General features: G+C 44.6%; 3 protein-coding genes across 8 annotated transcripts in view; 2 read left to right on the top strand and 1 right to left on the bottom strand.

The window, feature by feature from the left end:
- LOC126914751 (uncharacterized) overlaps window positions 1-22669 on the bottom strand; it is a 57105-nt gene extending 34436 nt beyond the window's left edge. For 2 of the 3 annotated variants that reach the window (XR_007709788.1, XM_050719151.1), the window contains exon 1: window positions 13646-14384. Coding sequence is in view for 1 of the 3 variants with exons in the window: in XM_050719151.1 (XP_050575108.1) it covers window positions 13646-14207 (562 nt within the window). In the remaining 2 variants the exon portion in view is untranslated. Of the gene's footprint in view, window positions 1-13645; window positions 14385-21557; window positions 21782-21864 lie in introns of those variants that run through there. The other variant, XR_007709789.1, reaches the window with a different exon arrangement.
- Window positions 1-24925, top strand: part of LOC126914788 (uncharacterized) — a 415880-nt gene that overhangs the window by 59959 nt on the left and 330996 nt on the right. The window lies entirely within an intron of this gene.
- LOC126914764 (uncharacterized) overlaps window positions 1-24925 on the top strand; it is a 192531-nt gene that overhangs the window by 35559 nt on the left and 132047 nt on the right. The window lies entirely within an intron of this gene.

Here is a 24925-nt window from a genome sequence, read left to right as displayed (position 1 = left end):
CGACAATTTATTAATATTTTCTTAATAAAAGCTAGCAAATATTACGAATATATTATATTTATTATTACATCATGCATTATATACTATATATAAATATTCGTCAATGATAATAAATATATGTGCAAGTAATCGTGTTGTTGATTGTAATCAAATGTAACTTGTAACGCTATTAGTATTTTAATCTTCCTGAAAAATGTTGAAATGTTGATTCAACAGCAGAGAAGAATAGCAGAAAAAGAAAAGTAAAAGGAATCGCAAGTGTGGTATATCAATGATATTATCATAGGTCTATAACATTAAATTAAGATTCTTAAGAGATGAAAAAGGTTTAATAGTCGATTATACAGATATTTCGGATACACGATAAATGCGAGGTTTGTCAATGATCCGTGAAAATTGTTTGTTTGGAAATTTGTTTCCAAGGGATCGTTCACGGTTGTCCAATTTAACAAAATGGAACTCGTTGCATTTTATCGATCTAAAACGTCATGCGCAGATATTTTGACCTATATAATTTATATACCATACACTGTACAGATAAGTAGAAAATAAAATAATTGACACTCGCATATGCGTATCTCAGATAGTTACTACTTTAGTTAAATGATTTAATTTAATGGAAATCGCTTACCATAACGTCTCGTTTTTCCGCGTATAAAATCATTCGTACGATCACTAGAATCATGTTGGATTCGAGCGATGGGTCCATGTAAATTGCACTGACCTAGGATTAAAATACGTACGAAAATGTAACAGGCGTTAAAACAGTATTACAGCCTTACAAATAAATTATTATTCAAAACTCTCGTAAATACATCGTATCTTATATAATTTTCCTAAAAAATTAATTTTATTCGTTATATTTATCTTAGGAAATGTACGTTATTAATCTCAACAGCATTGGAAAACCAATTACCGAATGGCTGAAATTAATCGATTAGAAAATTCCATTACGGATAAATTATTCGCTGAACTTTTTAAAAGATACGTGTAAGCTTTGAACAGTGTAAACAGAAAATACAGAGCTTCCATCCGAATATACGATCGAGATGTTTGAAAGCAAGTAGCGTACCTTGAAAATACAGAGATACGCATAACTCTGCCCTATGTTTCCCGGTTGCTTGCGTACATATGTAGGAGGAGGTATTCTATATCTAAGTATAATAACAGAATTTCGTTTGGTATTACTTACGATGTTTAAAAGAGCTAAGATATATTGCTGTACTCGAATTCCATGAAAATCTACCACGGAGTAATCAGCAGCTATTCCAAGCTCTAGCCATCGTGGCGGCGAATCCTTAGCAGCTGGTCTTTTCTCTATGAAATGACTTATCTTAGAAATCGACTTATCTTCCACGAAATTAGAAAGTCTACTCGACTCGACTTGATAGCTTAAACGCATGATTATTAAAAGCATAAATTAATATCTACGAGCAAGTATTCGTGGAATAATTATTATGATATAAATAATTATTTCAAAAGTATAATTTCAAAAATATCAATTCGGTATCACCGTGAATTTCATCCTGCAAATTTCTTTAAAATTCTTGACAAATTTTGGTAATTTTTTTATTTTTATTTTTATTTTATTTTAACTATTTTTCTATTTTTTTACATTAAATTAGGCAAGATAGATAAAGATTCGTGCAATGGACAATATACATATGTGTAATAGACAGGGAATAATAAAATAAATTAAAAACAGCGAAATATAGATGAACGTGTAGAAGATCAAGCGAGAGTGGAACGCAATAGGGAGAATAATTGTAAACCGAGTTCCTTTTAAGGCTGAAGATAAGCTATTCTTATATTACATGCTGTTATTATTACTTTTGTACACGATAGATTGGAATATCAGTACAATTTCTTTCTTTCAGTAATATTCGATGATTCGTTAATTTATTAACCGCTATATTGTACGTGGTAAGTAGAAAAGCAACGATTGTACAAGAATGGCATTTGGAAAAATATTTGACTTACTTGATAATCTGTTCCTTTGCCATTTAGGACCAGAGAAGTATCCAATTTCCTCGGGATTTGTTATTTTATATAGGTTGGGGTTGATAATCAATCTCGGATCCACTCGGATTGGTTATCACACCTTTTATTTTCTCTCTTATACAAAACACCAAATCACACAGCAAACGTCTAAACTCTCCCAATGCGTCTTAGCAAGTAAGGCGTGGTCGACTCCTATGACAAAAGAGCGTCGTTAGGAGTCGTACCAACATAACCCTAGTAACCTTTTAGTAACTAGCGGTCATACCAACTGAGCATTTCTCAACAGGATTTACGTCGATCGATAATTCTTCCACTATTGTATCGTTGTATTCTGTGGAGACATCGTCTTTTTCATCGTACAGAATCAATTTCTCAGCTTCTGGGTATTCCACGTCGAAGACGTCACCGGAAAGATTATAAAATCCCTGATCATCGTGGCTTAAACAATCGCGTTTGCTTCGTTTCGACTTTTTCTTAAATTCTTCAACTTCAAATTTATTCGATTTCCCTGTAACCGAATTTTCAACGTTTTACCACGTTTGCCTGTCTTATCTTCGCTATTCTAGTTACGGATAAAATAAAAAAATAGTTGCAAAATTTCTGAAATTGTAAATACGACCAGACTGGAACGTATCAACGACATATGCGGTGTCACAAAATTGTGACAAGTCAATATTCCAGTTGTTAGTTTGTTGAATTTACGCCACCGCTGATTAAACGTATCACGCTTTAATAGAAAATTCAATTTCCCAGCGGGGAAAATGGAATTTTGCGCTAATTAAAGTATTGCGCTTTTGTACAAAATTCCATTGTTTTCTGTTGTCCGCGAAAATGCAATTTTACGACGGACATTTCAGACAAATTTCCATCAGACGGCTTTCCATCCGTAAAGAAGAATGCTATCTATAAAAGTGTCAATGGAAATTGATCAAAGTAACGTCAAACAAACCCGTTTAAACAGCGAGGTAAATAGACCAATTGCTTTTAACAAAACCTGTATCGTTGCTCTTAACCGTGTCACTTTTAAATATCAATCGGCGCTGTTCCTCATTAAAATTTCGATTTAAATCGAACGAGAAATACAGCGTAACACTTGGAATTTTCTATCGTTTCTCAACCATACTTCGAACATTTACGTCGCATTCTTCGATTCATAGGATCGCGATGTTGGATTCTTCGATTTCGATACAAAAACGTTTCACAGCTTTCGACGCGGGCAATTTAATTAAGAGAACATATAATTTGTTTATAAACTGCCAATTACGTGCCTTGAATTTCCGATATATGCAATAAATTTCATTGCTACTTGACCTAAGTGGGTCATAAAGTTGCAACCGTGTAAACCGTGCCACGTAATTTTATTGCATTCAATTTTCCACGTTTCCAACAATTTATCAAATTAGAATTTATCCGCGCATCGTACGAAATTTTTCATAAAAATTGATTAATAATAGTAGATATATAGCTCCTCGTATTCGTAAAATAGATTTTTAATCTGTAAACAACGAGTCGTGGTAATTACGATACGATCGATTTTCAACTTAGCAAAATTTGTTTCCATTTAACATTCACATCCAGATTGTATTTCCTTTGTAATAAATTAATTATATAATTAAATAAATTTATTATTCGAACCGATATTCAGATACAGTTCGAGTATACTTGATAAATTTTCAGACTCGATTCTCCAAGTCGAAAATGAGAACGTTTTATCCTATACTTTTTCTTCATTTTTCCACAAGGATTCGCGTTGTTCTCGCTTTCAGACGTTGTTCCGTTGCATCCTGTGTATACGGGGTGTGCCAAATTTAAACCGTCAAATTGTAAGGAGTTGATTTACAGACAAGAAGAAGAAGAAGAAGGAAGAACTTTATATAATGTTCGTCAACGGACGTTTCTTTACAGAATTACAAACGAGTATCGTTCGTACGAAACAGGTAACGACGCGTTTTCCATCGCAGCGTGCAAAAGTTCGCTGTATTATCGTGTCAGCGCAGTTGCATGCTTTTTATCATGCGACAATAAGCCCGTGTCGTTAATAGCTACAATAATGATACAATGAATAATTATTATCTGGTATGTTTGATTGGTCGTTGGAGAACGTTGTCCGTGTGCTCGGATAGAAGCCTGACATCGATCAACGATGGGAGTAATACGATCTCGTACACACAGTTGCTAACAATTCGATCGAGTTGCAAAAACCGCGTGTTTTTACTCGTTGCGCTAGTTGTTCACGCGAACTCGCATCTCCAGAATAAACCTTCCGTTTTACAGTTGCGAAACCATAAATACAGAAAAGAAAACGCAGTTATTGAAACTCTGACGAAACGCTGATAATACGGTCAATTGTCGCGTGCCGTGAAATGGAAAATTCGTCGTTACTTGTTTCATACGTACGATACTTGTTTGTAACTGTGGAAAAACGCGTTTATTGTCCAGCTTCGTACTACATGTTTTTCGGTAAATATTTACAAAGCGGACAATCTCGCCATATTCAACGGCTTTGAAATATGTTTGCCAAGGCTAATATTCCGAACAACTTTTTCCTGTAATACTCTTTACCGTCGCTCTGCTTTCCGCGATATTCGCAGCAATTTCTGTCTCGACGACAGCGATGATTTCGTAGTTTCGCTTTTCTCGATATCACTGCTAAAGCTTTTCCTACCTCGAATAACGACGCAAAGCTTCGTATGAATCGTATCTATCCTGTTACTTGATACGCGAATTTAATTCACGGTAGCCTCAGTGATGTTTCTTTCCTGTGCGAGTTGAAAATGATTATCAGAAATGCATATATATGTCGGGTTGGCGTTAAGATTAGAGTTAGGGTTAAAGGCGTGAAACGAATCCCTATTGGCGCTAGACGTGATCATTATGCAATAGAGGAGATATTTACTAGTGCAAATATGACTATGATGGAATTGGACAAGTAATCGCGATAATTAAATACTCGAGAAGCTGATGACAATGATCCTAGGCTCAATAACGAATCCGCGGTCAACGGGATGACGAACTTTACCCTTCGTTAGCGTCTAAGTTACACTGTACGTTAGAGAAAGGGGCAATTATTACGTATACGAAAGACAGGTCGATTACTGATGAGATCGCACTAGAGAGTGACTCTCCGTCGCGGTGACGCTGTCGAAGAATACTATGATGGGTGTGCCTAAGGGCACGAGATCATCGGATTCGCGGAGGAAAGTCTTCGTTCGAAGGGTGAGGGAAATTGACGTTGCTGTTAATTGGTCAATTTCCATGTTGGTGGTTAGAGAAAGATATTAGCTGTCCTTGGGGAAAGTTGCTAGCGAGAAGCGTCGTTCGTGGAAGGATAGATTTCTCTTATCTTCCCGTAGTTGGGGCACAGGCCATTTGTCTATTTGAGAGACTTTGTGTAATTGAAATTTAATATTCGTAGCGGGTCCTCGCCCAGCTAAACATATACTGTGAAGATGCGTTGGCATCTGGCAATCGTCTTACCCGAAGGACAAAGTCTGCGTGTGGCGAGCCACGGGACAGAAATCGTTGAAATGTTTACCGTCGTGCCCTGTCCCAAGTATTTCTTTTAAGGAGAGCTATAGAGTTACTTCATGCCTTTGTTAGACAAAACGTTCATCCCTTTGACCGCGGCTACGTTCGGCGACTGATTGTCGCCTCGAGCCCGAGCTCACTATCATAAATCTCAAATAAATACAGTCGGATCGAATGACAACAGTTTCTTAATACGGCTATGGTGAAATCTAAATTACAATACTAGGGGTCTTCCCAAAGTTCCAAAGGGAATGTTCCGGTGTTCTTTGATCTCCGACACGGCCATTCTGACTATCACACGTCCTCGGGTGGATCTAAAATATTGGGTTCTCCCAACATTAGACTTGATATAACTAATATTTTACTCCTTTATAGTTTAGCTAAATTATATTACACTAGTTTATTTATGGTTTAACTAACTGTCCAAATAGGTCAAGGGCCCAGGTTAACAACAAAAATTTCGATCGGACGTTCAATGATAAAGTAGGGAAGAAAAAAAAAACACAAAAGTCAGTAGCATTATGATTGGTATTCAAAGCGCCAGTTGCATTTTGTGAGTTACCAGTCAGACCGTAATGACATGACAGATCATTTTCGATTTCGTACACGGACGAGTCTCAGTTTGTTGGATCATATTACCGCACTGGGCGTGTGTGGAGACACTGAGTGCGGGTGCATTGACGTAATAGGTGTGTATGGAGACACTGAATGCGAGTGCAGTGTATGGGGACACTGGACACGGGTGCATTGATGTAATAGGCGTGTATGGAGACACTGAATGCGAGTGCAGTGTATGGAGACACTGAACACGAGTGCATTTATGTAATAGGCGTGTATGGAGACACTGAATGCGAGTGCAGTGTATGGAGACACTGAACACGAGTGCATTGATGTAATAGGCGTGTATGGAGACACTGAACACGAGTGCATTGATGTAATAGGCGTGTATGGAGACACTGAATGCGAGTGCAGTGTATGGAGACACTGAACACGAGTGCATTTATGTAATAGGCGTGTATGGAGACACTGAATGCGAGTGCAGTGTATGGAGACACTGAACACGAGTGCATTGATGTAATAGGCGTGTATGGAGACACTGAACACGAGTGCATTGATGTAATAGGCGTGTATGGAGACACTGAATGCGAGTGCAGTGTATGGAGACACTGAACACGAGTGCATTGATGTAATAGGCGTGTATGGAGACACTGAATGCGAGTGCAGTGTATGGAGACACTGAACACGAGTGCATTGATGTAATAGGCGTGTATGGAGACACTGAATGCTAGTGTGTGGTCACACTAGGCTTATGTGGGAATATCGAATGCTAGTGTGTGGTCGCACTAGGCTTGTGTGGAAATATCGAATGCTAGTGTGTGGTCGCACTAGGCTTGTGTGCTAGTGTATGGTAACACTAGGCTTGTGTGTGGAAACACTGTGTTACATGTCATGGTCATAGTGTTAATGATCCTCTGAGATCGGTGTAGTAATATCGTCATTGTCACTGCCATTGTCATCACTACAGACGTCCAACTCAGCAGGAACGCAACTATTCGGCATTTTTCTTAATCTGTCATGACTGTATTTATACGATCGTTTGCCGTCTAATATCTTTAAAGTATATCTATCCCCTTCCAAAATCTCTGCTATTACGAATGGGCCCCTAAATTTTGGATCTAACTTGATTTGGTTTCTTTCCTCGATTTTGCGCAATACGAAATCACCGACATTAAACCTAACCACTTTAGCTTTGGTGTTATCGAATCTTTCTTTGTCGTGTTTGGCGCTACTTGCTATATTTTTTTGTCGCCTGTTGTCTTACATCGGAGATGTCTATTCCTCTTTCTTCAACGCTATCAGGTAGCAACAAGTCGTACGGTCTTGCTGTCCTACCGATTAGTAGTTCCAGTGGGCTCGCCTTAGTCACGCGGTTGGTGGTGCAATTCAGGGCCAATTGTATCTCCCCAATCGCGTCTTGCCATGACCGCCCGGTCGTCTCTACTACCGTGAACATATTTTCAATGTACGCATAACACGCTCTACCTGTCTATTGGCTCTACTAGCACCGGTCGCTATCAAGCGAACTTTAATTCGTTTGCTTTCGCAGAATTCTCGAAATTCTTTACCCTTAGAACATCTTTCCTGATCTGCTATTATCGGCAGGGACTTCCGAATAAAAATATAGCGGATTTAAGCGCTTTAATGGTGTTACGGGAATCTATCTTACGATTATGATGCAGGTATACGAATTTAGTGAGCACGTTGATCAAAACAATGACGTACTCCTTTGAATCGCTTTTACCACTCAACTTGCCTGTTATGTCCATGTGGACCGTATGCCAGGGTATGCTGGTCTTAGGTATAGGATGTAGTTCGGCTTGTATCTTACCTGAACTAGCTTTCGAAACTTGACAAGCATGACAGTTCTCAATGAATCGGCGAACGTACTTCGCCATCCCTTCGAACCAGTAATACTCGTATAGTTTCTCGAGCGTTTTCTCCCAACCTAAGTGCATAATTGACTGGTGCACATGGTTAATAACAAACTATCTAAAACCTCTTAGGACTATAGGTAAACAGAGAGTCCTGTCTTTTCTTTGTATCCTACGGTAAAGAGTACCGGACCGTAATTCGTATGTATTCGCGGTGTCTTCCGCGAGCTCATCGTTTTGCAATTCCTTGACGACTTCCAAGGTTTGAGAATCACGACGTTGTTCGGCTAGTAGCCAGTCTTCCGATATTTCGGCCAGATTGATTTCTTTCTCCCCAATTTTATCAATTTTACGGTGGTCTAAGTCTACGGGGTTTCGCAAGAAGAAATCTACGTAGGCCGTCCGTTTACTTTCCAGGTACAAAATGTCATAAAAACAAAAGTCTGCAAGTAGGCCCATCACCTATGGTCCCTGTCATTTAAATGTACTCTATTACTCGACGCTTTCGACGAGTTGCAATCCGCGACGACAAGAAATTCCCCTCCATGTAGATAGTGACGGAAATGCTCGACTGCGTTTACGACTGCTATCGTCTCTAGTTCGTAGGAATTATACCTAGATTCCGCGAGGGTAGTTCTTTTGCTGTAATACTCTATTACTTTGCCTTTACCTTCAACTTGATGCGTCGAAATCGCCCCGTAACTCTCCGAGCTAGCGTCAGTATGTAGTTCTATCGGATAATTGGGGTCGAATATCATTAACACCGGCGCGTCGATCAGGGCGGAAACTCCCTGTTTTATTTTCTCGTGCCTATCTGTCCAAGTTATATTTCTGTTATCTGAGATGAGCGCATACAGGGGTTTCATCACCTGTGAGAATTTAGGGATGAACTTTCGGAAGTACGAAGCTAACCCTATGAACTGCCTGAACTGTGTGACGGCCGTTGGCACAGGTAAAGAACTTAAGGTGTGTATTTTACCCGGGTTGGGACGAACTTCTTCGTTATGAATTACATATCTCAAATAGAGCACCGATGTTTTTAGAAAAGAACATTTCGCAAAGTTAACAGAGAATCCTGCTTTTACGAGGATATCTAATACTGTGTTCAATCTTCCTAAAGCTTGATCTATCGAGTCGGCAATAATTAGAACGTTATCGAAATAAATAACAACGTACGAATGAGCGAGGTCGCCTAGGGCCTTGCGAATGGCCCTCCGAAAGACGGACGGTGCAATTTTTTTCAGTTCAAACGGCATCGTCATCTACTCATATTGTCTGTCGGGGGTAACGAACGCTGTATACTCCGCTGAATTAGGATAAATAGGAATTTGGTGAAACCCGCTGGCCATATCCAGGCTAATAAAATATCTCGCCTCTTGCAATCTCGCGACTTGATCCGCAATAAGGAGTAAAGGGTACCGATCCGAGACGGTACTTTGATTTAGCTCTCGGGGATCCACTCGTAATCTATCTGAGCCGTTTTCTTCTTCACGAGTTACGTAGGGCTCGCGAATGGCGAATTACTAGGCCTTATGATCTTTGCTTTAATTAAAACGCTTGTTTTCTCACGTACTGCTCTTCGGTCCTCCTCGCTAAGTCTATAAGGACTTCCTCGTACGGTGATGTTAGGATCAATTATCGTATTTCTAACCGGCCTGTATTTACACGAATACGTAGGAAACCCGTAACGAATGAATCTTTGAATTTGTAGAGAAGAGAAATTGATCGACTCTTATTATTACCATGTACATCAGTGTCAGCTTCATTAACGACGATCTCGTTTGCAGTGGTTTCATTACAGACATTAATTATTTTCGTTTTACACATAGCGAGGCTATTTTGTGTAAATGTTACGTCAAAACCCAGACTTAGAGTTCCGCAACTAATCGCGATATCATATTTTAGATAACTATCAGCAAGGACATGAGAAATTATCTTCGATGTAAAAATCATTAATACACACGATGAACAAATGGGAGGCGTATGTTTAATACAGGTATTTCCTACTCCTCGCATTACCAATATGTCAGTCATTCTTTTGCCAGAAATCTCGAGGCCACGGACTCTTTAATTAGTGAACGCTCGGCTCCCGAATCGGAGTAAAATGGAAACGACTCACCCAGATGACTTGATCTACCCAATGATGCTTCCAGTACGTAGAAGTCGACTCGCCACTCGTTATTGAAATTATGGTTTCCTTTCATAATCAGGTTGACAGCTGCGCCCCATGCAGCGGGGTCGGAACGTGCAATTTTAAGGGTTAAAACGTGGTAGCGAAAACTTGTTAGGTTTCACACTCGATTTTGCACTAGCGACTGAATTACTCGCGCACGATGGTCGTAAGTTCTAACACTGTTATATCGGCACTGATCCCACTTCTGATGTCGGGTCGGCGTTAAGATTAGAGTTAGGGTTAAAGGCGTGAAACGAATCCCTATTGGCACTAGACGTGATCATTGTGCAATAGAGGAGATATTTACTAGTGCAAATATGACTATGATGGAATTGGACAAGTAATCGCGATAATTAAATACTCGAGAAGCTGATGACAATGATCCTAGGCTCAATAACGAATCCGCGGTCAACGGGATGACGAACTTTACCCTTCGTTAGCGTCTAAGTTACACTGTACGTTAGAGAAAGGGGCAATTATTACGTATACGAAAGACAGGTCGATTACTGATGAGATCGCACTAGAGAGTGACTCTCCGTCGCGGTGACGCTGTCGAAGAATACTATGATGGGTGTGCCTAAGGGCACGAGATCATCGGATTCGCGGAGGAAAGTCTTCGTTCGAAGGGTGAGGGAAATTGACGTTGCTGTTAATTGGTCAATTTCCATGTTGGTGGTTAGAGAAAGATATTAGCTGTCCTTGGGGAAAGTTGCTAGCGAGAAGCGTCGTTCGTGGAAGGATAGATTTCTCTTATCTTCCCGTAGTTGGGGCACAGGCCATTTGTCTATTTGAGAGACTTTGTGTAATTGAAATTTAATATTCGTAGCGGGTCCTCGCCCAGCTAAACATATACTGTGAAGATGCGTTGGCATCTGGCAATCGTCTTACCCGAAGGACAAAGTCTGCGTGTGGCGAGCCACGGGACAGAAATCGTTGAAATGTTTACCGTCGTGCCCTGTCCCAAGTATTTCTTTTGAGGAGAGCTATAGAGTTACTTCATGCCTTTGTTAGACAAAACGTTCATCCCTTTGACCGCGGCTACGTTCGGCGACTGATTGTCGCCTCGAGCCCGAGCTCACTATCATAAATCTCAAATAAATACAGTCGGATCGAATGACAACAGTTTCTTAATACGGCTATGGTGAAATCTAAATTACAATACTAGGGGTCTTCCCAAAGTTCCAAAGGGAAGGTTCCGGTGTTCTTTCATCTCCGACATATATATATGTCCGACATCTCCGACATATATATATAAGGCTCCGACACCGGAGCCTTCCGTTGAAACCGGGGAAAAACCCCTAATATTGTAGTTTGGATTTCACCATAGCCGTAGTTAAACAATCACCGTCCTTCAGCCCGATTGTAATTGCCTGCAATCTATGAGAATGAGTTTGGGTTCGAGGTGACAACCAGTCACCGAACGTAGCCGCGGTCAAGGGACGAACGTTTTTCTAACAAAGTCATGAAAAAGTCTATAGCCCTCCATAAAAAGAAATAGTTGTAACGGCACTTGACAGTAAGCATACTAACGGTTTCTGTCTCATGGCTCGTCATAAGCAGACCCTATTCTATGGGTAGGTCGATTGCCGGTTGTCGAGACATATTCGCAAAACATCGACCCGTCATAAACCTTAAACCTTGATTAACGAAAATAGGCAAACAGTCTTTTCCGTGAAGGACACTTCCAAAGACTGACTAATTAACAACAACGGCAATTTCCCTCACTCTCTGAACGAAGACTTGTCTCCACGAATATAAAAGACCTGGTGTCGCTAGAGAGTGGGGCAGTTTTTCCTAGACAGTGTCATCGTGAGAGCTTCGAGTACGATTTCATCGACTAAGATATCATTTCGATAGAGTGCTTACTTCGCGGGCTAACTGAGAGTACCACCTAGGCGTTGCCTACGAGTAAAGAATAAAAGAGTCCCGTGGACTGCGGATTCGTTTCGAACCTAAGGTCATTATCACTAGTGCTACGAGTGCCTAATCTTGTTAATAAGTCTGTGCTAATAAACTCTCCATCGTATCACGGCAATGGCCAACCCTAATGAAAATTCATTAAACGCCCATCTCCTTAATCCTGACTTCTATCCGACATATATATAAATGTACGGACATCAACGTCCGAGACGTTCGTCCATGCCAAACGGTAACGCGTACAGGAAACATTTGTTCAAAATGACTTTGACTTTAGCTATATTTTCAAATTGGAATTAGCTAATGGTCGTTCGCTTTGTAAATGATTATTTCTTTTTCTTCTTTTTGCCTGCAGATTAAGCCCTTCCTGTTTGACGGTTTAAATTTATTAAATTAAATTTATTAAACCGAATATATATATGTCGGATTGAAGTCAGGATTATGGAGATGGGCGTTTAATGAATTTTCATTAGAATTAGCCATTGCCGTGATACAATGGAGAGTTTATTAGCACGGGCTTATTAACAAGATTACGCACTAGTGATGATGACCTTAGGTTCGAAACGAATCCGCGGTCACGGGATGGTAAACGTATGTTCTCGCACAGTTCAAGTCTAACTCTTTATTAACTAGATGTGATGTATTCGCTGGTTGTAAGGTGGCACTGTCATTCGTCGATGAGATCGTACGAAAGAATGACTCTCCGTCTCGACGATGTCGTCGAGGAAAACTATATTGGGTGGGTCTAAGGATATGAGATCCTCGGATTCGTCAAAGAAAGCTTTCGTTCCAAAGGAGAAGGAAATTAGCGCTGTTGCTAATTGGTCGATCTCCATATCGGCGTTTTGAAAGAGATGCTGGCCGCCCTTGAGGGGAGGTTGTTGACGGGGGGCAACGCTCGTGGAGGATAGGTTTCTCCTATCTTCCCGTAGTTGCAACAAAGTCTATTTGACGGACTTCGCTTGACTAAATCTTAAGATCTATAGCGGGTCCTTACGTTAGCTAAACATACGCCACAAAGGCATGCTGACACCCGGCGATCATCTTACCCGAAGGACAAAATCTGCGTGTGGCGGGCCGCGGGATAGAAACTATTGAAGTATTTACTGCCACGTATCGCTACGACTATTTCTTTTAAGGAGAGGTATTGAGTTACTCTGTGCCTTTGTTAGATAAAACGTTCATCCCTTTGACCGCGGCTACGTTCGGCGACTGATTGTCGCCTCGAGCCCAAGCTCATGATCATAAATCTCGAACAATCGGAGCGGCATTCGTTTAATCCAAGTTACAGAGTTGCGGTATTCCCGCGAATCCAAGGAGGAGCTCCGGCGTTCTTTCATCTCCGACATATATATTCGTTTGTGCTACGATTACTCTCATACTCTATGTATGGTATTATCATATCGACGCTATCAGTTCTTACAGTATCACGATCAGAGTCAATTTTAGAATAGAAGAAGCAATTAACGGCGGATCGCAAAGTAAGAAGCTTATAACATAATTGGCAAGGAAGTCGGTAAATCGATCAACCAATCACCTACATCCAACCGTCTAACGAAAGATGAAAAGCCATCGCGATAACGATCCTTCTCACCTGCAGGATTTTCCGGATTCACAGACACGAAGCTCGAATTATTTCTGATCGACCACCACTTTTCGTTTTTCGGCTGAAACATCACATGCTGGCCATTCGTCAGCGGCTGAACGAAGAACGATCTCTGCCCGATCAACATCAAGGCGTACACTTCTTCTTCGCATATCGTCACGACGACGAAGGAACTCGCGTCTCCTTCCAAGCTGCCTTGTCGAAGATCGCAGTTCGCCTTGGCGTTACGTCGCTCGGACTTGGTTTTACCCTGGCGCACCCAATTCACGGTGAAATTCGACGACAGTATCAATCGATCGTTGGACATGGTCCTTAAGGTCCAGTTGCTGATCTCGAGGAACACCGGCTCTTGGTGGAGATACTCGCGCCAAGTTTCTCGGTCTTCGTGGGTCGATCTTCTGTTCCGCGCGCTCTCATTCGGGATCACTCGAGGGTAAACGATCTCGTACTCCTGCAAGCTTTGCAGAAAGTCGCTCATTCGCGACTTAGTAGCGATCGTGCCGAGCAGCCACGTGGCGAGGAGAAAACTGGGAAGTTTCGATCGCGTCATGTCTCGCGCGCTTTGATCGAAATTTCAATAGGATTTTCTGGCTACCCAAAACTCGCCAGGCATGCTCGTTCACTCGCAGACGTAGTTATCGCGATGAAAGCAGCTAATTCGCAGACCCGATATTCTCATTTCATTTCGCCGGTTCGTAACGCGTTCGAAACGCCGTGTCATATAGACGCGGATGCGACCATACTCTCGCGTTCTAACATTTTCAATGTCTCGCGCTTCATCACGTAGCTCGCGCGGAAGTAATACGAAGGTGAATCGTTGGTTTTAATACACAGGGTGTTGTTTAATCGATCGAAAAAATGGAAAAGGGACGGATTCTACGGTACACCAGAGATGAAATGAAATCATAGAATGCAGTGGTTTTGTAGGTAGTGCTTTATCGAAAAGATTAACCGTGAATATTTGCTCGACCTATTTATACCAAATTGATACAGTATCTTAAAATACAGACGAATCTTTCTCAATTTCCTTCGATCATCGTATCTAGGCGTACGAAACTGCCTCGTTGAATTCGAACGTTTCTCGATTTCCTTCGACGTCTTTCAATTTCTTCTTTTTTCAATCGCCGTTCGCCTTCTCAAAGCTGTCTTCGAACAGAATTCTTAGAACGACTTCCAATTACTTTCGATTCGTCCAATCGTTTAGCTTTACGAAACTGTTTCGCTAAACTCCTTTTTCCACTGTACTTGCGTATCGTAACAAACTCGTCGGCGGTAACTCGCGTCGATTAACGATTCACCACCAGTAAAGTAACCGGGAATGCAGCAAACTAGTTTTTTTTTTTTTTTTTTTTTTTTTTTTTTTTTTGCGTGGGGAGGGGAAAATGCTATTACGCATGCCCAGTGACCCGCATCACTGGGTTATGTGGGAGTCGGTCGGATGTCGTTGCCATACCCACTAAAAACCCCTCCTCCTTCTTCCTCCGCTTGGGGGGCAGACAACCCCGGTAAAACCTGTCGGCAGTCATCAGGGTTGTCCTTTCGTGCCCCGTAGTATCTACTTCTTCGGGTCGTTACTGCTCATGTCGTCCTCTCAGCCAGTTCAGAATACTGGGCTGGTCTCCTTCTGCGGTTTTTCGTTGTTTCATGTTCTTGCCCTCATTGCTCCGCGTAGTTGTTGTTTCGCTCGTTCTCCTCCTTGCTTCTTCCCAGGCCCTCGCTGTCACCCTCCTGTGACACATGACGGTCTTGCAGAATTGCCTAAATTTATTCCAGCTCTCGTCCTTGGCGGTCACCGTGGCGATCAGATTGCCCACGTCTATCTTCCCGCCCAGAGCGTTCTCCAGCTCGATCCTTCTGTCCGTCCACTTCGGGCACGCGAAGAGGGCGTGCTCTGCATCGTCGTTCGGGTCTCCACAGTCGAGACAGTTGCTGTCGCTGTCCCTGCCAATCCTTTTCCTATAGACACCGAAGCTCCCATGCCCGGTTAGCAGCTGCATGGTGTGGTGATCGATGTCCATCTTCTTTTTGGTAAATAACAGCGCACTCGGTATTAGCTTCTTTGTGATATTTTCTTTTTTGTAGTTGCTCCACTCCTTCTGCCAGTCCTCTTGGGCCTTCTTGCGAATCGCCTCCAGTTCCTCCTTCAGCTTGCAGTCGTCATCCGTGCCACTCCTGGGCCCGTGGATCTTGTTCCTCTCGTAGGTCTCTCCGAGCATCTTTATCTTTATGTAAATCGGGAGATTCCCGGTCAACACGCAAAGTGCCGCGTGGGAGACGGTACGATATGCCGTCGTTGTTATGCACAGGGCCGTTCGTTGTGCACGTTTCAGCTTTTTCCTGTTCTTATCGGTATTCGCTGCTCTAGCCCACACCGGTGCTCCGTAAGTTACGATGGACTCCCACACATTGTAGTAGAGCCTCCGAGCCAAGCTGGGCGGCCCGTTGATGTTGGGTAGAATTCCCCTAAGTGCTCCTATTAACTTGTCGGCTCTGTTACACGCCATCTCGATATGCGCACCAAACCTCCGACTGGAGTCAATGACGACTCCGAGATACCTGATGCGATCGACCGTTTCGATGTCCGAGGAGCCCAACCTGAGTTTCACCACTCTCGGCACTCGCAAGCTTGTGATGAACATGACCTCCGTCTTTTCTCTCGCCAGGGTGAGCCCGACACTCGTGCACCAGTCGTTAGCGATCCTTAGCATCGTGTTGACCTTGGCGGAGGCCTCTTCGTTCCTCCCGACGGAGCACGTGATGGCCAGATCATCCGCGAAGGCGGTTGCTCTGACCATTGGCATGTTGTCGAGTCTCTCGAGCAACCGGTCGTATACCAAGTTCCACAGGAATGGTCCGAGGATGGATCCCTGCGGGACTCCCGCCGCCACCTCGTGCTCCACCGTGCCGTGCTGGTTGCTCACGATGATCCTCCTTCCGGATAGGTAACTGCCGATTAGCCTTTTGACCTTCCATGGCAGCTTCCTCTTGTCAAATACCTCGTATATGCTCTTCCAGCTGAGCGAATTGAAGGCATTGCTAATATCTAGGGTGATCATCACGCATACTACCTTCTTCTGTCTGCAGATGTTGGCAAACTTCATCACCTGCGTGATGGCGTCTACCGTACTCCTCTTCTTTCTGAAGCCATATTGCCTCCGATGGAACGGGTCCATTCCGATGCATCTCTCGATGATCTTCTTAAAGCATTTTTCCCAGATCTTGCTCATGGTTGGGAGTATGCTTATCGGCCGGTACGCGTTAGGGAGACTGGGATCCTTACCCGGTTTCCTTAGCAGTATTACTCTGGCCGTCTTCCAGCAGACTGGGATCCTTCCTGTTTCAGTGATGCCGTTGAACGCCCTTGTCACGAGTTCGCTCCTGCGACTCGCTACCAGCTTCGCGATCTCGCCCGGCACGCCATCGACTCCTGCAGCCTTCTTGGTGTTCATTCTTCCGGCGGCATCGACGACATCGCTTTCGCCGATGGCGACGCTGAGGCTAATATCTCCTTCTTCTTCGGTCTCTGCCTTTTCGCGGCCCTCATAATGGGGGGGTCCGTGTCCCAAGGTGAATAGCCTCTGTAAGACTGCCTTCACCATGTCGATCGGCATGTCGTTGGTTGGTCCCTTGCTTTTACATATCTTCATGACCGTGCGATAGGGTTTGCCCCAAGGGTCGCTCTCCAGTATCTTGCAGTATTCTGCCCAGGCTGTTTTTTTGCTGCGGGCGATCTCCTTTTTTAAGTGCCTTCGGATCTCCTTGTTGGCGTTGACGAGGGGCTCGGTGTTGCCGGCGTTCTTCTTCCTTTCTCTCGTCACCCTCCTGAGCGCTTTGTGCGCCTGCGCTCTCAGTTCCGCGATCATCGGGTTCCACCAGTAGTTCGCGTACTTGCGGGTCGCCGCACAGTTCGACTTCCTTAGCATCCCTTCGCACGTACCTTCGATGCTCTTTTGCAGGGGCTCGGTCCCATCCTCTCCGATAGCCGCGTTGAGGTCTTCCTTCTTCAGAGTGTCGTCGAATCTGCTCAGGAACTCCTCCGGCGATATGTCCTTGGTCACGTACCTGTAGAACTTCGATACGGTTCGGGTCTTCCTCGCCTTAAACCTGTGGAGCACGTACAGGTGTTCCGAGGCCGAGTATTTGTCCAAGACCGCGCTACCGGCGTGTATCTCGCTGACCTTATTGGATACGCTTATTATGTCAGGGAAGCTCGTCTTCCCGTTCATGAAGAAGGTATACTTTTCCTTGAGCCTCAGTGGAAACACCCGGTGGCTGCTTAGTGCCTCCATTAAGACTCTCCCTCTCTTGTCTGTGGTCGATCCTCCCCAACAGGTTGACTTTGCGTTGAAGTCTCCGGCTACGACGATCTTGTCGTGTCCTCTAGCAGCGCTCTTCGTCATAGTCGACAGCGTGTCTATGTACTCGGAGTATGCTAGCCTATTTATGTTGGGCGAACAGTATCCGCTGAAGCAGAAGACGTCGCCGACGCGGACGCCCACTATCCCGTCGCTCTTGACCTCTGTTGTTTCATCAGGCAGTTTGCCATTGAGGAGTGTGACCCATATCGAGGCGTCTCCTTTGGTGTCATTAAACCAGTGCGGTAGCTGCCTGTTCGGCTCGGAAATTATTATTATATCCGGCCTAAGTTCGATCGCGCATTGGTGCATCATGTCCTGCGCCAGCTTGCATCTGTTGAGGTTTATCTGCAGTATCCTCATTTATTCGCTTTCAACCGCCTTCTATACTCTGGACAAGCCAGGGATCCGGTTACGTGGTCAAATTTCACACCTTTCTCCTTGCTGCAGGTGGAGCAGCAGGGTGCGTTGGCGCAGGCAGCTATCGTGTGGTCTTTGGCTCCGCACTTCCTGCAAATCTCCTTTCCAGGGCTTATCGCCGTGCATTTGTTCGCGATATGACCGAACATGTGACATCTGTAGCACTTTACTACATTGGGTAGTGCCTTTATCGAGGCTATCGTCAAGCCGGTTCTGATCTTCCGGCTCGCCCCCTCTTTGGCCAGGTAGGCTTTCGGCATCGTCACTATTGCCGATTGGGTGCCCCACGGCGCCATTTTTAGGGTCTTTACTTCGACCTCAGTGATGTCGCTTATGCCCAGATGCATTCCTATCACCCTGACTAGTTCTTCCTTGCCTACGAGCGGGTCTATATCCCTGATCTCTACGGAGGTCTTGTCGCGCATTGGTAGCGCTCTCACCTTGCCTCTTAGCGCCGTGTTCATATCCGCCGCGGTCTTTTTGGCGTTGCTACCTGCTTTCAGCTCGATTAGAATGTCACCTGTTCTGGTCCTCCTAATTCCACAGCTCTCTTTTAGGGTCTCCTTTGCCCCCAACAGGTCTTTGTAGGCCTGGATCCACTCCTTGTCTTGCCCTACTTTGACGAGGATGGCTTCGGGTCTGTTACGAATCCTCTTCGGTCCCTCCGGCCTCTTTGGCTTGTCCAATGCCGCCCTTCCTGCGTTCGCCTTACTGACCACCGTCGGGGTGTCCGTTCTTTTTCCTCTCCTTCCGCGGACAGGGATCCAGTCATCCTTTACATCGCTGTCCGTGTAGTCAGTAGTCGCTTTTGCCGAGCTGTTGCCGGCACAGGCTCCTGCGTAGGAGGCCTCCATGGTCGTTGGTCTCTTTCTCTTGGTGTCGCCCTTCCCCTCGACGGGCGATCTCTCCTTCCTTTTTCCTTCCTTCTCCTCACTCCTCCCCGGAGGGGTGGTCATCCTGGTGGCCGTGACTGTCCTAGCGTTCCTCTTGAGCCTCATCTCGTCCAACATCGAGTGGAGCTTGGACGCTTTTTTACTGATAGCGTCCCTCCTTTCCTTGATGTCGGTATCCTTTTTGCTCATGAGGTAGAGTCTGCTACCTATGTATTGGATTTCGCGGAAGACTTCTGTGATGATTTCCGTCATCGTCTTCCATTCGCTCATTTTGATGACGATACTGTCCTCGTCATTGCTTTCGGTCTCGGCCGTTGCTCTGTTCGCCATGGCCTTCCTCCTGAGACTTTCCCTTGGTGCCGCCGCTTCGCTGCCGCTGTCCGACATTTCCGCCGGTGTGTCTAGCTCCGAGGTGCTGGCCGCTTCGTCCTTCGTTGCCATCGGCTGGCTTCTGGCCAGGCCTCTCGTTGTCTTGCCCGCCCTCCCCTCCACTGGGGACTTTCTCAAATATCTGGTGATCTTGTCACCTTTCGGGATTTTTTCCTTTGCGAATCGGGTCGCCTTTACGGTGGGTGGTGTCTTATCCTTGAGTGCCTGCATTGGCATCTCGACATCCTCGATGAATCCCGCGTTGTCTTCATCAAATTCGAGGTATCTTCTTGTGCTTTTTTTGCACATCTTTCCCTCTGTGACATCTGCGGGTGTTTCTTGGTCCCCGGTCGTGTTTACCGAACGAGGGGAGGCCCTGGGATCGACCTTCCCCTCGCCGTTCGTCCAGTCGTTGGGTGACCGTCGGGTCGAGCCTAGGACGCTACTCGAATCCCCGACGGGGCCTGGAAGCTCCGAAACCCCCTGAGCCGTAAGTTTACTTACCTTGTAGTACTTGTCCATATTGTGTTTATGACTTTAATATACATATATATATATATATGTATGTTTGAGGTGTATCCTTCCGCGTGTATGCGATTCGTGTCCTAAATACTTGCCGATGTCGTCGTAAGGTCGCCAGTCGTCTGTCTGATGACCGGATACATAAACTCGCAGTGTCCCTATCACTGTTCGACGCGGGGAGTTTTGACTGGCAATCCACGCGGGCGCTCTCCCACTCCTTGGTTACCTAGGTAGCCCGCCCAGTGGCGCTTCGGTCTCGCGACCCAAGATGGCCTTCGCTCTGCCCCTAACCTCACTTTCCACACACAGCACTTTCAATCGTTTCTCTCGCTTTTATACCAGCGAGCTCCCTTATTTCTTGCATTTCCACTCATTCCGGAGCACTAGAAACTTCACTTTCGTGCACTTTCCGCCCGAGTTCTTTAATTTACCCAGATGTTTCGGTTATGCCTACGGAGCGTCGTGCACGTGTCCGTTCTGCTTGCCGCCATCATCGAGACTGGGGAATGCAGCAAACTAGTAGTCGGTAGAACGAAGCGGAACGTAAGTGGAGCGAGCGATAAGAGCGATCGCGACAATCGCACGCCTCGCCGTGTGATTCCCACGCGAACGAATCATCAAATTCGAGCCAAAGATTCTCACTAACTCGAAGATTCGCGCCAGTATTTTCCACGCGCGCGTCACAGAAATTCGAACGACTTTCGCGAAAAGGACGGAAGGATAAGACGATCGATCGGATCTCGGGTCGATCGCGATACCCCCGGACAGAAGGTTTCGACGAAAAAGTGGAGTAGACGCGACGATGGAGCGTCGTGCAGCAACTGGTGGCCAATTTATTCACCACGTGCCGTAGGAATTTAATTTTCTTTCGCGCAAGAACGATCCACCATCGGAGAAAGTAGAATATAATTAATTTCGATCTCGTGTCGATCGCGACGTTCCGGATGGAACGTTTCGCCGAAGAGGTGGAATAAACGCGACGAAGGAGCGTCGTGCAGCAACCGGTGGCCAATTTTTCCACCACGTGGCACCACGTGGAAATTTAAACGTTTCCCATGAAAATGATGCACCATCGGTGAAAGTAAAATACGATAATTAATCGGTCGTCGAGTCGAACGTGATATTCCGGATAAAATTTTTCGATGAAAAAAGTGGAGTAAACGCGACGAACGAGCTTCGTGCTACGACTGGCAGCCACATGGACGGATGAACGCGGCTGCAAACGCACGCGAGTGCAGCGGCGAACTGTGCGTAAGAGTAAGCGCGAACGCGAGACTGGAAAAAGCACCAGCGCTTACCGCCCACTGAAGTTCTAGTAATGGCAGCTTTATGTGCAATCACCGAGAAACGAGGATGCTGGCGAACGCATTGTTCGACCCCGACCGAGACGATTTAACAAGGGCCGAGGATTTCATCTTGAACGACCTTGCTCTTGTCACGACCGGCATACTTCAAATCCGATGGACCGATGATGGAGATAGAGATGTGGCGGCCTTGGCGACAATGTATATCGCCGAAGTGCCTAATGAGTCATCTGTATCCTAACGGTCCTTCCACCGAATGTCCTAGAAGTGTGACAACGGTCACGTACGCCTACAGGGTAGTGGGGATATTGAGGAATGACAAACAAAGAAGAAACAGATGTTACCGAAAGTCAAATTGTAAGAGCTTCAGTCTTGGAAAGTCACGGCTGGAGCTCAGAACAAAATCGCAGTCAGTGTAAATTCAGAAATAAATTCTCTTGTTTTTTTGTTATCTTAATTTTTTCTTTTCGTTCGAGCCTCCTGCTTTTTATTTTACGTGACATTTTTGGCGATTACTGCCAGGATAGTGAAAAGTGTTTGTTCGGAAACCAAAAGACATTCATCATCTACGGAAGATAGAATTATTTGGGACTACGGTCATCCGCAACAACGAAGTAACTATCACGAACCGAGTGAAGTGACAAAGGAAGGTAAACTGGATTCCTTCGTACGTTACCGTGAAAGAAAATCTAGCTTCAGTAGCCAAGACTCATCTTCGCCCGTAAGCAGGAAGATGTCTAAGACAAACGAATCTCAAACTTCTACCTCAACGGATCCAACGTTGCGAGCAATATTGGATAGCATTCAAAAACAGCAAGAGAGTATTGCCCGTTTACAAGAGGATATGTTACGTTTGTCTATGCAAAGTGACGAAACAAATAGATGCTGGGTAGCAGAAATCGGAAATATTAGGAGAACCGTCGCAGAGCTACGGACTGGGTTCGGATCCCTTGCGACCGATGATTCTGGTTCCATCATTACTGAAAGCAACGAAAGTGAATCGACAGCGATTAATCGCACCGGGAGTATGGTTAGTGCACGCGAACCGACCGGGTTAACGATTCCAGGCATCCCACCTGCGCACATCGACACCGAACAACCCGAGGTTGAAGAAAGAGGCTATTTTCCACCCGCTCTTTCCACTCTGTGAGTTAAGGATGCAATACGTTGTATTCCAATGCTCAACGGAGACGATGATGTAGGTGTGGAAGAATTTATCAAAGTGAGCAGTATGAAAGACCGTTGCATGGAGCAAGATTTATTGCTAAAAGCAATAAAGGCAGAAAAAATAGTAGGAAAAGCAGCTCAAAGTATCCGCAACATCCCCATTGAGTGCTACAGTGATCTGTACAACGCACTGAGGAACAATGTGGCAGCTCAAGTGACTTCGGAAGAATATCGGGAACAATTAAAAGAGTTGAGACAGGGACGGGAAGAATCAGTGCAGAGTTTTAATATTCGGTTCAGAAGAATACTCAACCGTTTACTGTACGCAGTAACCAACGAGTACCCACAACCACTTCTACGCAAGCTAATGATCGAAGAAACTACAAAGAAGACTGTCCGTGTGTACCGAAAGGGATTCAGGCGCGACATAGGCCGAACATTATTAATCATTGAACCCGTGAATCTTGAAGAAGCTGAAAAGAAAGCAGCCGACTTAGAACGCTACTCACGAAAAGAACGGCAAGCCAATTGGTCAAGTAGTCGCTTGCCTTCCGCTAGTAATCGCCTCAACAATCAATCAATGCAGGTTTTTTTTCTTTTTTTTTTTTTTATTTATTAGAATATTTACAATCAATTCTCGTTGAGAATTTTCAGTAACTTAATTTGGCGTGGTACAATGACATGGATTATAATAGCTTTATATTGTTGATTCTAGTAGAACTAAGGATTTAATCTAGTGGGTATTTTCTTCTTAGTCTGCGGATCTGGTCCGTCGTGTCCAGTAGTTGGGTGACTAGTGGGTTGTGGTGGTTGTTGACTCTTGTGTTATATCTGCTTCTGGACTTGTGTATTTCATCTTTGACTGTAGGTATCTTGAGGTCACGGTGGATTGTTTCGTTGGTAACATACCGGGGTGCATTTAATAGGGATCTTAGCGTTTTTGATTGGAAGCGTTGGAGTATTTCAATGTTGGAGTTACTTGCTGTTCCCCATAGTTGGATTCCCTAGGACCAGACAGGTTTTATTACGGCCTTGTAGAGGGTTATTTTGTTCTGTATGTTTAGTTTGGAGCGTCGGCCCGTGAGCCAATAGAATTTTCTTAGTTTTTCCTTTAGTTGCTTTGTTTTTTCTGAGATATGTTTTTTCCAAGTTAGTCTCCTGTCCAGGGTCATGCCCAGGTATCTTACGGAGTCCTTGCTTGGGATTATTGCGTTGTTAATGGTGACCTGGGGGCAGGTTTGTTTTCGGAGCGTGAAGGTTACACGGGAGGATTTTTTTTCGTTTATTTTAAAACCCCATTTTTGGAACCACTTTTCCATGGAGTCGAGACTTCGCTGGAGAGTTGATGAGGCAATTGCCGGGTCTGCGTGGGTAGCTAATAGTGCTGTGTCGTCGGCAAATGTTGCTATTGTTACCTCGTTTGATATAGGTAAGTCGGCAGTGTAGATGGAGAACAGTAGGGGTCCGAGGAAACTACCTTGGGGTATGCCGGATTCTATTGGGAATGTTGCGGAAGAGGCGCCTAGGCATTTAACTATGAATTGTCTGTTGGTTAGGTAGGATTTTAAGATGGAGTAGTATGGATGGGGTAGGATCTTTTTGATCTTGTAGAGTAGCCCTTCATGCCATACTTTGTCGAATGCCTGTTGGATGTCTAGGAATACCGCTGAACAGTATTTTTTCTTTTCAAGGGTTTGGCTGATCATGTGGGTTATGCGTTGGATTTGCTCTACTGTTGAGTGTTGTTTTCGGAAGCCGAATTGGTGGTCTGGGAGTGTTTTCAATTCTTCTAGGAGTGGGAGGAGACGATTCGTGAGCATTCTCTCGAATAGTTTAGACAGGGTAGGTAAAAGACTGATTGGGAGATAGGAATTGGTTTCATATATTGGTTTACCGGGTTTGGGGATGAGGGTGATTAGTGAGATTTTCCACGCCTTAGGAAAGTGTTCAAGGCGGAGGATGGCGTTAAAGATTGATGCGATGAGTGCAATCCCTTTTATGGGAAGTTCCTTGATTGCTTTGTTTCCTATTAGGTCGTGACCTGCTGCTTTCTTGGGGTTTAGGCGACTGATTGCTTCTATGATCTCTGCAGAAGTGAAGGGTTCAATAGGAGGGGACATTTGGAAGGGAGTGTGCAGGTATTCGGTGACGTCCGCTGCAGCTATGGAGGAATGGGGTTGGAATACTTCAGTCAAGTGTTTGGCAAATAGGTTGGTTTTTTCTATAGGGCTACGCGCC

The sequence above is a fragment of the Bombus affinis genome, chromosome 3 (genome assembly GCF_024516045.1).
Source record: "Bombus affinis isolate iyBomAffi1 chromosome 3, iyBomAffi1.2, whole genome shotgun sequence".
Classification (NCBI taxonomy): Eukaryota; Metazoa; Arthropoda; class Insecta; order Hymenoptera; family Apidae; genus Bombus; species Bombus affinis.
This window is presented reverse-complemented; position numbering and strand designations above follow the sequence as displayed.